General features: G+C 53.0%; 5 protein-coding genes across 5 annotated transcripts; 3 read left to right on the top strand and 2 right to left on the bottom strand.

Moving 5' to 3' along the window:
* Positions 1–327: 327 nt before the first annotated feature.
* Positions 328–3771, top strand: BO79DRAFT_262082 (NRPS-like enzyme; the record flags this gene model as incomplete). Its single annotated transcript, XM_025686551.1, has 4 exons — positions 328–630; positions 695–1096; positions 1147–2514; positions 2554–3771. 4 exons carry the CDS (start codon positions 328–330, stop codon positions 3769–3771), a joined length of 3291 nt encoding a protein of 1096 aa, XP_025541283.1.
* Positions 3772–4748: 977 nt separating this feature from the next.
* BO79DRAFT_143524 (uncharacterized protein) lies at positions 4749–6094 on the top strand (the record flags this gene model as incomplete). Its single annotated transcript, XM_025678327.1, has 6 exons — positions 4749–4928; positions 4996–5032; positions 5095–5162; positions 5219–5592; positions 5655–5725; positions 5790–6094. The coding sequence occupies 6 exons, from the start codon at positions 4749–4751 to the stop codon at positions 6092–6094; spliced, it is 1035 nt and encodes a 344-aa protein (XP_025541282.1).
* Positions 6095–6571: 477 nt separating this feature from the next.
* BO79DRAFT_262080 (Zn(II)2Cys6 transcription factor) lies at positions 6572–8992 on the top strand (the record flags this gene model as incomplete). Its single annotated transcript, XM_025686550.1, has 5 exons — positions 6572–6600; positions 6667–7085; positions 7138–7816; positions 7864–8034; positions 8086–8992. The coding sequence occupies 5 exons, from the start codon at positions 6572–6574 to the stop codon at positions 8990–8992; spliced, it is 2205 nt and encodes a 734-aa protein (XP_025541281.1).
* A 54-nt stretch (positions 8993–9046) lies between these two features.
* Positions 9047–9854, bottom strand: BO79DRAFT_208304 (putative 2-haloalkanoic acid dehalogenase). Its single transcript, XM_025682365.1, has one exon. The coding sequence runs from the start codon at positions 9774–9776 to the stop codon at positions 9054–9056; it is 723 nt and encodes a 240-aa protein (XP_025541280.1). The 5' UTR covers positions 9777–9854; the 3' UTR covers positions 9047–9053.
* Positions 9855–10443: 589 nt separating this feature from the next.
* Positions 10444–12069, bottom strand: BO79DRAFT_262077 (aromatic amino acid and leucine permease; the record flags this gene model as incomplete). Its single annotated transcript, XM_025686549.1, has 1 exon — positions 10444–12069. One exon carries the CDS (start codon positions 12067–12069, stop codon positions 10444–10446), a length of 1626 nt encoding a protein of 541 aa, XP_025541279.1.
* Between the last annotated feature and the right edge of the window lie 4 nt (positions 12070–12073).

Here is a 12073-nt window from a genome sequence, read left to right as displayed (position 1 = left end):
TGTTTTTTTGGTCATTGGTCATTCCCATACATACAAGGGCCACTGAGAGATCACGGAAATTCCCTGACCCTCTTGCTTCGCCAACTCCAGCAACGCCGCCAATCCAGCCCCATCTTTCCCCTAACTTCCTCCCTGTTTCCTTCACCACCTTTCCTGTGCCACCTTTAATTTCATACTTTCACCTTCTTTTTTGGCATTTGGCCTTATAAAGACAAGTTCCTCCCCTAGTTGGTCTGGAGCAACATCGTTATCAGCAACATCATCATCGCCATCATCGAAATTTCAAGTTCCCTTTTCTCTTCTTTGACCACTACTTCGCTGCCTATCATGACTACTTGGACTCCCTCTTCCGGCTATGATCCGCGCTCAGAGCTACTTCCCAACATCATTGACCACTATGCCCAGGTCAAACCAGAAGCCATCTATGCAGAATACCCGGTGAACCCCATGACTTATGAGGAAGGCTACACGCCAATCACCTACAAAGCTTTGGCCAACGCTATCAATGGTGTCGCTGCGTGGCTGACAAAGACCCTGGGCCCTGGAACAGGAGAAGTTTTGGCCTATCTTGGACGGAATGACTTGCGATACCCGGCATTAGTATTGGTCGCAGTCAAGGCTGGATACTGTGTAGGATGGCCCATTTACGTAGTGCGGTTTTTGGGGAAACCTGCTGGCATGGGTATATTAACAGATGTTTTTCGCGTCGCCGCCCAACAGTGCAGTGGCCCATCAGTCGCTTTCCATTAAACTAGGGTGTGCGACGCTCCTGGCCCCTTCACCACGGCCGCCATTCATCGCGAGAATTGTCGACGCCCACTCAGTGAAGGTTGTGGATGTTCCTAGTATGGCGGAACTACTCGCCACCGAGTATTCGGTCTTTCCTTACCACAAAACATATCCTGGGGCAGCACATGATCGACTGGTCATCCTCCACACATCGGGGTCAACGGGTATTCCTAAGCCCATCATCTGGACCCATGACAGTGCCGTGAAGCATATGCATATGCAAAGACTCGATATACCCGCTGGCTGCGAAGGCCAGGACAGCTGGGGGTTCAGCAAGCGCATGTATCTCTCTTTGCCTCCTTTACCTGTAAGATTTCCACAATTACAGCGCACTGCAACTGCTTACTGCGACTTTAGGCCGCTGGACTAGGGCATATTCTTTTTATTACCATGCCTGTTGATATCACCCTGATAATGCCTACTGCTGCCGGTCTTCCCAGCGCGACCGGGATGGTAGCGGCTAGGAAGCAGACCCCGTTTGACTGGGCAATTGTTGTCCCATCAATCGTATTGGAATTGTCCCAATCGGCTGATCTGCTAGAGTACTGCGGCAATCATCTAGAGTACATGATGTATTGTGGCGGGGATCTGCCCCAGCCTGTCGGGGACATAGTAGCCCGTAAGGTGAGAATTGTGAACGGCTATGGCGCTGCCGAGCTGGGAATCCTGAATGTGGTCCACGCCACGGGTAAATGGGATCCTCTCAAAGACTGGCGCTATCTTCACTTCCATCCACAGCTGGGAGTTGAATTCCGGCATGTGTCCGGGGACGAGTATGAGGCGGTGATGGTGCGCACTCCAGAGCGCGAAGGTCACCAGTTTCCCTTTGCAATCTTCCCCGACCGACAGGAGTATCATACCAACGACCTGATGGTGCGCCACCCGGATCCCGCCAAGTCAGACCTCTGGCGGCCGTCTGCAAGGTTGGATGATGTGATTGTCTTTCTCAACGGCGAAAAGACAAATCCCGTCTCCATGGAGGGACATATACTCGCCTCTAATCCTGAGGTGACAGGGGCTCTGGTTGCCGGCGCGCAACGCTTTCAAGCCGATCTCATCGTTGAACTGGGCCGCTGCGAAGCAGGACTGAGCACCAGCGACCGAGCCGCTGCCATCGAAAGACCTCTGGCCCAGCATACAGCAGGCAAACAAGGAGTGTCCAGCCCATGCTCGTATCGCAAAAGCCACATTCTTTTCACCACTCCGGAGAAGCCCATGCTGCGTGCCGGAAAGGGCACCGTACAACGCGCAGGTACTTTGGCAATGTACGCATCAGAGCTCGACGCCCTCTACGCGGACGCCGAGAAGCTGGCCCAGCATGACGCTGGCGAAATACCCGGTCCCGGGGCCGTTGACGATATCGTCAAGGTTGCTGCGTTCATCCGCGCGTCTCTCCTGGCCATTACGGGTTGGAGTGCGGAGAATGTATCCGATACAGAAAGTTTGTTCACTTTAGGAATGGACTCGTTGCAGGCAATAACGATGACGCGTGTGCTCAAGCAAGGTCTCCTTCTACCAACTCTCACGCCTAACTTGATATATTTGCACCCCTCGATAACGGAGCTTACCCAAGCAGTTCAACAGCTGGACATGCAGGGTAAACAGTCTACAGAAACCCATCAACAAGGTCTTCTTCAGGAACGGGACGAACTGCTGCAAACATTTATCAGTCACATCGAACGACCCAATCCTGCTACCATACACACTGCCAACACCACAAGCCCCGTAAAGCACACTGTGATCCTTACCGGCTCCACCGGCTAGCTAGGAACTTATATCCTGGATGCGCTCCTGAGAGACCCCTCTGTGGCGCACGACCACTGCCTGAACCGAGGCGATGATGCTAACGAGAGACAGCCAAACCGCATCAAGGATTATGGCCTCACCCCACTGGCCGACAACGAAGGCCGTCTAAGCTTCTGGACCGCGGACCTAAGCCAGGCCGCCGAAATGGGTCTACAACCCGATGTCTACACCCAGCTGCAGCAAACTGCCACGCTGGTCATCCACAATGCCTGGACCGTGAACTTCAACCTTCCACTAGCAGCCTTCAAACCCCACATGCAGGGCGTGGCGAACCTGATCAATTTCGCGACCCGCAGCCCACAAGCTCCCCATCTATTCTTCCTCTCATCCATCAGCTCGGTCATGGGCCATCGTAATAGCGAGTCTGGCCTGCTACCAGAGACCGTTCTTACAACCACCACTCCCGCCCCGAACGGCTATGCTAACAGTAAATACATTGCCGAACATCTGCTTAACTACGCTACAAAGCAGCAGGAAGAGCAACAAAAAGATTCCAAGCGAGGACGAGATGCCCCATCCTTCTCCTTCGCTCGAGTAGGCCAAGTCGCAGGCGCTGTGCGATCTCCCGGCCTCTGGAACCGTGCGGAGTGGTTTCCGAGTCTTGTTCAGAGCTCACGACACCTCCAGGCTCTTCCCGATACCCTGGGTCTGATGGATCGGATAGACTGGGTACCTGTTGATCTTCTAGCCGAAGTACTAGTTGAGCTAGCTCTTGGTGCTGCCGATAATCATGGCTGCCCTTCTGCTACCGGTTCGCCCCGGGCGGTCCAAGTCTACCATCCCGTCAATCTCCACTCCCTATCCTGGGATTTGATACGGCCAGTCGTGGCCGACGCGCTCCTCGCGCAGGGCAAGGACAACGCTGGAAAGACGATTGAAACCATCCCATTGCGCAAGTGGGTACAGCGTGTCCGGCGTGACATCGAGGCAGCCAGTGTTAGCTTCTCGGCTGATACTAAGAATGGCAAAGGGTTGGGTGGAAAGGAGCTGCAGGCACTGTTGGAGCAGAACCCCGCTGCCAAACTGTTGGATTTCTTTGAGGCTCTAGAGACGGAGCACACTCAACCAATTGTCTTTGAGTCCGTGCACACTGCAAAGATGAGTAAGAAGTTATGCGAGGTGGAGGGCGTACGGGCTGAGTGGCTGAGAAAGTGGGTTAGGGAATGGTTGGCCTAGCTTGTTGTTTAGATTGAGAGCATTGTGGGATCATCTAATTATGTTACTAACTAAGAGCTGCTGCGTGCGATGACTTCGTAGAACGGGACTTCTGCTCTCGAGCTTGCGCCCCATTTCGGCCCAAGTCAAATAGCTGCTCTAATAGGTTGTTGATAAACTGGTTTTAGAAGTGATATCGCACGCCGTACCACATGGCCGAGACCGATTGTTTCCTGTCACATTTGATTATTAGGCTCCTATAAGTACACCATTTGCCCAAGGGTTTTGTGGAAGGTAACGGGGATGAATGAATTGTGTAACATAAGTCACCTCTCCCTAGGGGCCAAGTTCTCGCCGATGTAAAGATCGACAGTGGGTAGACCGGGCCCAATGTGGAGTTGTATAGCAAGTCGCCAAATCGATACTCGATCCCACAACTTGTCTTTAGCCTCACTTATATTGAGGGATTGCCCTACTACAAAGCGCTTCCTTTTCCCACTTGTTGCCAGGCTATGATCTAGGTACCAAACATGAACTTTACTTTGAGTGGGCCGTTCGGTCGCTGATGATATCAGACATAGTCCTAGCTCGGCAATGTGACAGGTCCGCAAACCACTGACCTGGAATTGTTGAGCGTGGCTTTCCTGCAAGGGGGCTAACTGATGGATGGCATTTGCCGACAGCTGACAGGTAATGCAGAATTTGCCATTTTGAGCGAGTGTACCTTCAATCACGACACCCTACTTGGCTCGATCGGCGGGTGGCTGTACTAATTGCCATGGCTGCCAATAATACGCTGCAGCAGAGGTTCTGCAACCATCATTGATGACATCAATCAGCACCTTTGCGATCGCGATGTAGATTCAAGTACCACTGACACTCCTGAATCTCGCGAAATGATATCTCTTTTAGCTTGGGGTTGCCCACTGTCTTGAAGGCAGATCACCCTCCTCTGCTACACTAGACAGTCGCCCTGTCATAGCTGACTTTCACTCACGATGGCGGCATCTGAGACTGGTGATCTTGGATATGACCATGACAACCTGCGGCATGTCGTGATTACTGCGACTTGCTTTGCGTTGATCCTTTCTACGGTGTCAGTTGTCCTGCGTCTGTACTGTCGCAAGATCACGGGCACCAAGGTCTTCTTCGATGATTACTTGATCATCGTGGCATTGGTACGTCCTGATTTTAAGTATCCTCAAATTTCGTCCACGTAGTGCTGACAGTGGATGCTGGTGGTAGGTCTTCGAATATGCAGTGTCACTGGCTGGAGTTGTCTGTGCGTAACCTCCCAGTATGGTTGACAACTGCACCGGAACCCCTTTGACTAATGAATGGCAGTGCTGTATAACGGACTGGGCACTCACATCGTATACGTTCCTCCTTCGGATTTGGTAGTGTATTTAAAGGTTGGTGATATCACACTGCTTGTACCTCTGTGCTACTGAGCTGACAGTGCATCCAGACTCTAGCCAGTGGCAGCTTCCTATACACACTATGCATCGCATTCACCAAGCTCTCTATCCTCGCATTATACAAGCGAATCTTTTCCATCCGACCGATGATACTAGCGGCCAACTCTGTCGGGACAATTGTCATCTTGTGGTGTTTTGGAGTATGTCTAATTGGGGGCGTCGTGTGTATTCCACTTGAGAAGCTCTGGAACCCGACCATTCCCGGTGGATGCATCGACCTTGCCAAGTTCTACTATGGGCTCCAGATTCCGAACATCGTGACTGACGCCGTCATCCTGGCGTTGCCGATGAAACACGTCTGGAACCTACAGGTGCCGCGTGCGCAAAAGATTATGTTAACAGGCATCTTCTGCCTTGGTGCTTTGTGAGCATTCTCACTCCTGGCTGTTCGAAATACTGTTGCTGACATGGATATTTCATCATTAGAACGCTTGCCTTTGATATTGTACGCCTGGTGACACTAATTGAGCTTTCAAAGTCCGGCAGCGATATTACATGTAAGAATTAAATAAGTCTAACTGAGTTGGATGTACTTTACTGACAGGAGATACACCATAACAGACGACCAAGTACCCGCCAGTGTGTGGACCTGCATTGAGCCCGCCGTGGGTATAACAGCCTCTTGCCTGTCGAATATGCGACCACTGTTCCTTTCCTTGACACGGCTGCGCGACAAGATGCCTCGTCTGTTTTCCCGACCGTCACAGACTGAAGCGGTGGAGGTAGAGCAATCCAAAATCGTATTCACTCAAACTGTGCGAGTCAACAGTAGTCACGCCGACGAGTCGGACACGGCGTGTCGCAAGGGCCCTTTTGTTGGAACGCCATCGCCTCTATCAATAGGGACTAATGTATCGACAGATTGATGAACTGCTGTGACACACGGAGTGATTCAATCGCTGATAAATTTGTGATTTTTCCGCATGAGGGACCAGGCGGAGGGGAAGATGATGTTTGGGGCCCTTATACACCTCAATTAACTGATTCTGCATCTCGTACGTATTATAATATATTAATAATCTTCAGTCACACTAGCCAGATAGCCATTCATCTGCTCCTCAGAGCAGACGTCAGTACACTAGGGAATAAGAGCACAGCTTGTGGGGAACAGCTTATCTTGCATTTCCAGCCGACCCACTGGCGGCGATAACAGACCAACCGCGGCGAGAGAAGTGCCGGTCAGCAGGATGGCCCTTGCGGGGGTTGTCTATCGCAGCTTATCGCGTGCGGAGAAGCATCGGAGCAGCTGTTAGCGTATATGTCCAGATTGTATCCCGTCTCTGGTGCTTTGACACATTCGCCTCTTTATTTCTCATCGGTTCAGTAAAATACACCTAAACGGTATGGCAGAAGGCCGTCGGTCTGCACGCGCGTAAGTTATCTCCACGATCCACGAATTTGGTTGTTCCAGATAACCAGCTCACTAATAGCACTGCAGATGCGACGAATGTCGTCGCTTGAAGGAAAAATGCGAAGGAGGAATCCCCTGTCGACGATGCGCCCATTTCCGACGTCCCTGTGAATCCAAAGCCCTCGCATCCCGCGCCCGAGATTTTCGCGTTTACGTCCCCAGGCGAGTTCATCTGCCATCTGGGCACAACGGCACGCTAATTATTCACCGCAGAACACGGCCAGCCAAGTCTGAGGTACAGGAGTTGCTGGACCGATGCAGGTACATGGAGCAAATCTTGAAGCATACAATTGAGGGCATCGAGCTCGACACCAAGAGCCTTGCCCGTCTGGCCAACTCCTTTACTACCAGCAAAGGCTCAGATCATACAGAAGTCACTAGTCCGGCTGGGCTCGCTCTGGAGGAAGAGGACTGTACTATCGATCCGGTTGGTGACACCACTACGCGTGCGTCTTGCTCTGGCCGTAGTTATTCGTGAATCATAACTAAGCTTCATAGACTTCTCGGGAGAATTCTCCTACTGGAACTTTTCTATGCGCATCAAGCAGCGCATCCAAAGTCGCATGCGGACCAAGAGCCCCGACCGTGTTTCAGGATACTGGCGAGCCCAACATCTCAAGACCAACGAACACTTATCAGCAGCGCTGGCATGCTTTCCCCCTCGTCCGATTACTGGCTTCCTTGTCAAGACCTTTCTCAAATATGCCGCCACACATTGGTTTCTGGTAGATGAAGACTGGCTGTTGGACCGCGTCCACCGACTATACACGGACCCCGCGAGTCTCGGAGACACGGCTGCCGCTGTCGCCAGCATTCTGCTCTCTGTGCTCGCGATCGGAACTCAGTACGCTCATTTGGAGTCCCCTAGTGATCGAGATCCCAAGAATCAGACGTCCTTCTCCGAGGAAGATATCGGGGTGCGATTCTATGAACAGTCTATCAGACTATTACCGGAAATAATCGAGCTGTCCTGCTTGGAGAGCGTACAGGCATGTCTACTACTCGGATTCTATGCTCTTCCAGTGGATGCCTCTGGGCTTGGTTACATTTACGTGAATCTGGCGGTCCGTCTGGCGATGCAGAACGGCATGCATCGGAAATGCCGCCGGAATGCGTTCAGCCCGGTCATGATGGAGACGCGGAACCGGGTCTGGTGGACCGCGTATTCCTTGGAGAGGTCTGTGATGTCCACTGCTGCTGCTAAACAACGCTAATATATCGTAGGTTAATCTCGATCTTCCACGGACGCCCCTTGTCCGTGCATCGCGGGGATGTGGATGCAGACCTCCCCCAGGCTCGTGCCGACATGGGCCAGACACAGTCCGCCTGGAGCCCGCAGTGTGCAGTTATTTCCATTCAGATGCTTGACTGGCTGGAGGAATTTCTCCATGACATGTGCGACACCCAACCACCTGTGTAGTAATTCTCATACTGATCAATGTACAGATCCCGTCTGAGACACGCCCAACCAGCAGGGCTGCCAGTCGTCATAGGCCAGCTAATAGCCCGCAAAGAGTCCTGGAATCGCTGGTGGGCAGGCATCTCTGACACGCTCGTCAACCCAGTCCAGGTGGGACAGCAACCGAATCGCGCCGTCATGCACCTGTGTTTGGAATCATGTCTGCTGCGTATGTTCATCGGCCGCCCATTTCTTCTCCGCAAGGAGTCTGCTGCCCATCCGAATGCGAATCCCCGGGTGTCTTCGGAGGAATCGTACTTCCAGCCTTCCGACCGAGACAGTCTCATCGGCGATTGCATCCAAGCGGCTCAGGAGGCATTGGAGATCTGTCGCCAGCTGCGCGATCACGGACCAGGGCTCGCACGAGCGTCCTATCTGGAGTACAGCGCGTGTCGAGCCGCCCTGTTGGTGCTCATCGCATTCTCCGTGCAGAATCTGTCAGACGCCTTGCGCCAGCCCATGCGGGAGGGACTCGCGTTGCTCCGGGAGATGTCCGCAGCAGGTGATTCTGCACGATCGGAGGTATCCCTACTTGAAGCATTGGAGAGATCCCTCGCGCGTCTACACACAGTAGCCCAGCGACCGGAGCCCGCTTCGGAATCTACGGGCCTGGTATCTGACTACGAAGCCTTTCGAAACTGGGGAACAACGTGCAAAAAACCTGCATCCGAAGCGGCCCCACCGCACCCTGACACAGTCGAGCCGTGGACGGTTCCGCTGGACGGAATGGATCAGCTGCCCCCGTTTGATCCAACCCTGGATCTCTCCATCTTCGGCGGTGCCAATCTATCGCCGTCGGCGACCTGGCCCACCCGCACAGAGACCCAAGTGCTGGAAGAGTTCCTGGCCGGGTCGAGTTTAGATCCGATCTGGACGCATGTTGATCTTCCATAGTCTACTCTACCCTACACTACACTACAATAATCATGTACCATACTCATTCCATACCATCAATTCATTGTTTCGACGCAGCAATAATCTTCTCCGCCATCTCAGGCAACGACTCCGACACCACATCCAACGGCGCATCAAACACATTATAAGCCCCCTCCTTCTCATAAACCGTACAATAAGCGCCGCGGAACCCGACCTTCGTAGCAGCAGTGACATCCCACAAATGCGCCGCGGCAAACCACTTCTGCCCGTCCTTATTACCCAACTTCTCCCACGCGGGCCGATACGCCGCCAACGCCGGCTTCGCCACGCCCGCCGTATCACAGCTCAGGAAATTCTCCAAGGGCATGTCCACGCCCGCCCGCTCAAAGTATCCGCGCACCCGCTGCGTATCGCCCGTCGTCAAACACCAGACCGTGAACCCGGCGTCGCGGAGCTTAGCGAAGCATTCGCGCGCGCCGGGACGGAGCTCGAGGGCGGCGTATCCGGCTACGCAGGCGTCGCGTTGTTCGGGGGTGGCGAAGCTGTGGGGGTCGGAGATGCCGATCATGGCGAGGGTTTGGTAGAAGAGTTCGGTGATGACGATTTTGTAGGGCTTGTAGCTTTCGGAGATGGAGAGGAAGGTGAATTGGAGCTCGGCGTTGGTCATCCATGTGAATCCCAGGGTTTGGGCGGTGATGTTGTGCGCCTTGAGTTGGGGGCCGAGCGTGCGCTCGATAGTGGCGTAGAAGGCATCGAAGGACACGCAGGTGCCGACGACGTCGAAGACGACGTGGTTGGGCATGTTTTTTGTGTTGTGTGTTTGTGAGAAGTGAGTAATTGAGGGTTTGGGGAAGGGAGAAGGGTTTGTGTGGTATCGCGGTTATTGAGGGGTAGACGCGTTATCGCGGGGAACTGCGTGGCATCAAATAGTACTCACTAGTTGTGATGTGGTGGGTGCCCGCCGATACCGGGAGAGGGGCACCAGCTTCGCCCATTTCAGTAGGCCGGGCCGGTCGCATTTGCAGATACAGCTGACATGCGCTAGACGGGGACTAGAGTAGGTCTAAGCGCAGGTTAATTCAGGGGAAATTGGCGATATGCGACCAGCAGCTGATACTTGATAACGTGTTGATAAGGCGTGTTGATAGCCGGCGTAGTTATCGTGCTGACACCACATTTTGATAGCCAACTTGAATTGAGAATACATCGAACTAACTGTAGGATGTCGGAACTACTAGTTTTGATTGCTTTAGGCTGACTAGTGTATGATGGAACTTTACTATGTAGTACTACTATGATGCTCAATGGCTGTTTGCTAGAACGCAATGTGGGATCCAGTACCTCGCATACAGGCTTCACGGAAGTCTCCTAGCAGTGAAAATATATATGTTGAGAATAAACAAGAGGAGAGAATACTGCTGGCTAATTACACAATGCTATGGAACATTATAAAAACACCTATATATACATTACCCCCATAGAATATTCAATCGCTGTAGCCCCCGTTTAGGTTTTGGCTCTGGCTCCGGGTTCTTCTGGTAATGCTCGATGAATGGCCGCACAGGCACATCCTCCAGCGGAATAATCTTCGATTTCATCCACCACTTGTACCCAAAGTACAGCACAAAAATAATGGGGACATTCAAGTATGAAGAGATGAAAGTCTCGGTATCCCATTTACCGTGAATAAACGTCTCGTACCCGCCCGTTAGAAACAGCAGGCAAAACAGCACCAGCGTGATCCATGTACTCCATGGCTGGAACGGCGCCGCCCACGGCAATTCCTTGTGACGATCGATCCCTTGCTTCTTGCATGCGTAGTAGAACCTAAGGTACACAATACAAATGATGCCCCAGTTGACTAATGTCGCGATGGACACAATGTCCTGCAGCCAAGTGAAGACCGTGCTGGCTGAGCTGGACAACGTCATGTATCCCAGCGCCATGAATACTCCCAATAGTGTCACCGCCACATACGGAATGCCGAACCGGTTCATGCGCATGAAGAATTTCGGTGCATGACCCTCTGCTGCCATGGCGTAGATCACGCGCGATCCTCCCAGCATGTTCGAGTTTCCAGATGACCAAGCCGACGTCAGCACCACCGCGTTGATTATCGAAGGCACCACTTTAATGCCCGCATTGCGCGCCGCAATGACAAAGGGAGATTCGGAGGCTGTGCCTGAGGAGCCGAGCAGGTTGGGATCGTCGGAGGGAACCACCAGTCCGATCATGAAGATGGTCAACACGTAGAAGAGTATGATTCGGACGAAGATGCGACGGGCGGCCATGGGAATGGATCGACGTGGGTTTCGCGTTTCGGATGCTGCAACTGTGATGTTTTCGATACCGGAGTAGGAGTAGAGCGCACTGTTCAGGGCTGTCCAGAATCCGAGGAACCGTCCCAAGGATCCGCCGATGCCCAGATATTGTACGAACGGACCCGGATCGCGCCAGTAGCGGAACCCGATACTGACATGGTTTGGACCACCGCCACATGTTATAACGAGGGCCATGATATTGATGCCGATCACAAGCATAATCTTGAGGATGGAGAAACCGAACTCAAGCTCACCATACACACGCACAAACACCAGGGCCGTGATCAACATCAACAGCCCAAAAACAGTAATCCAAACGGCATTGTTGATGGTCGTCCAGAATTCAATTACCACAGCAGCGGCGACAATTTCCGACGGAATCGAAACGAGGTAGGAATATATTTGATTCCATCCGTTGGCGAAGGCTAGGGCGGGGTCGACGAAGATCTCTGCGTAGCGAATCACGCCGCCGGCCAACGGCACCAAGGCACCCATCTCTCCCACCGCAAACACCACACTGGACACTAACAGCCCCATGATGCTGTAGGCCAGGAACCCTCCCAACGGTCCTGCATGAGCAATGGCGCGACCTGAACTCAGAAACAGCCCTGTGCCAATTGTCCCGGCCAGGGCGATCATCTGAATATGTCGTTGGTGCAGGCCCTGCTGAAAGACTTGGGCCTCGTCGAGGTGGCCGGGTACGGCCTCAAGGTCCCCATTCTCTTCATCCGTCTGGTAGGGGGTCTTTTTCTCTGAACTGAAGGAACCGTCCATGATG

The sequence above is a fragment of the Aspergillus costaricaensis genome (genome assembly GCF_003184835.1).
Source record: "Aspergillus costaricaensis CBS 115574 unplaced genomic scaffold BO79scaffold_10, whole genome shotgun sequence".
In the NCBI taxonomy this organism is placed as follows: domain Eukaryota; kingdom Fungi; phylum Ascomycota; class Eurotiomycetes; order Eurotiales; family Aspergillaceae; genus Aspergillus; species Aspergillus costaricensis.
The sequence above is the reverse complement of the archived record's forward strand: the minus strand, read 5'-3'. Positions and strand labels throughout refer to the sequence as shown.

Bases quoted from the DNA above. Each gene is read 5' to 3' on its own strand.
- BO79DRAFT_208304 (XM_025682365.1), bottom strand. From the start codon at position 9,776: ATGCCCAACCACGTCGTCTTCGACGTCGTCGGCACCTGCGTGTCCTTC.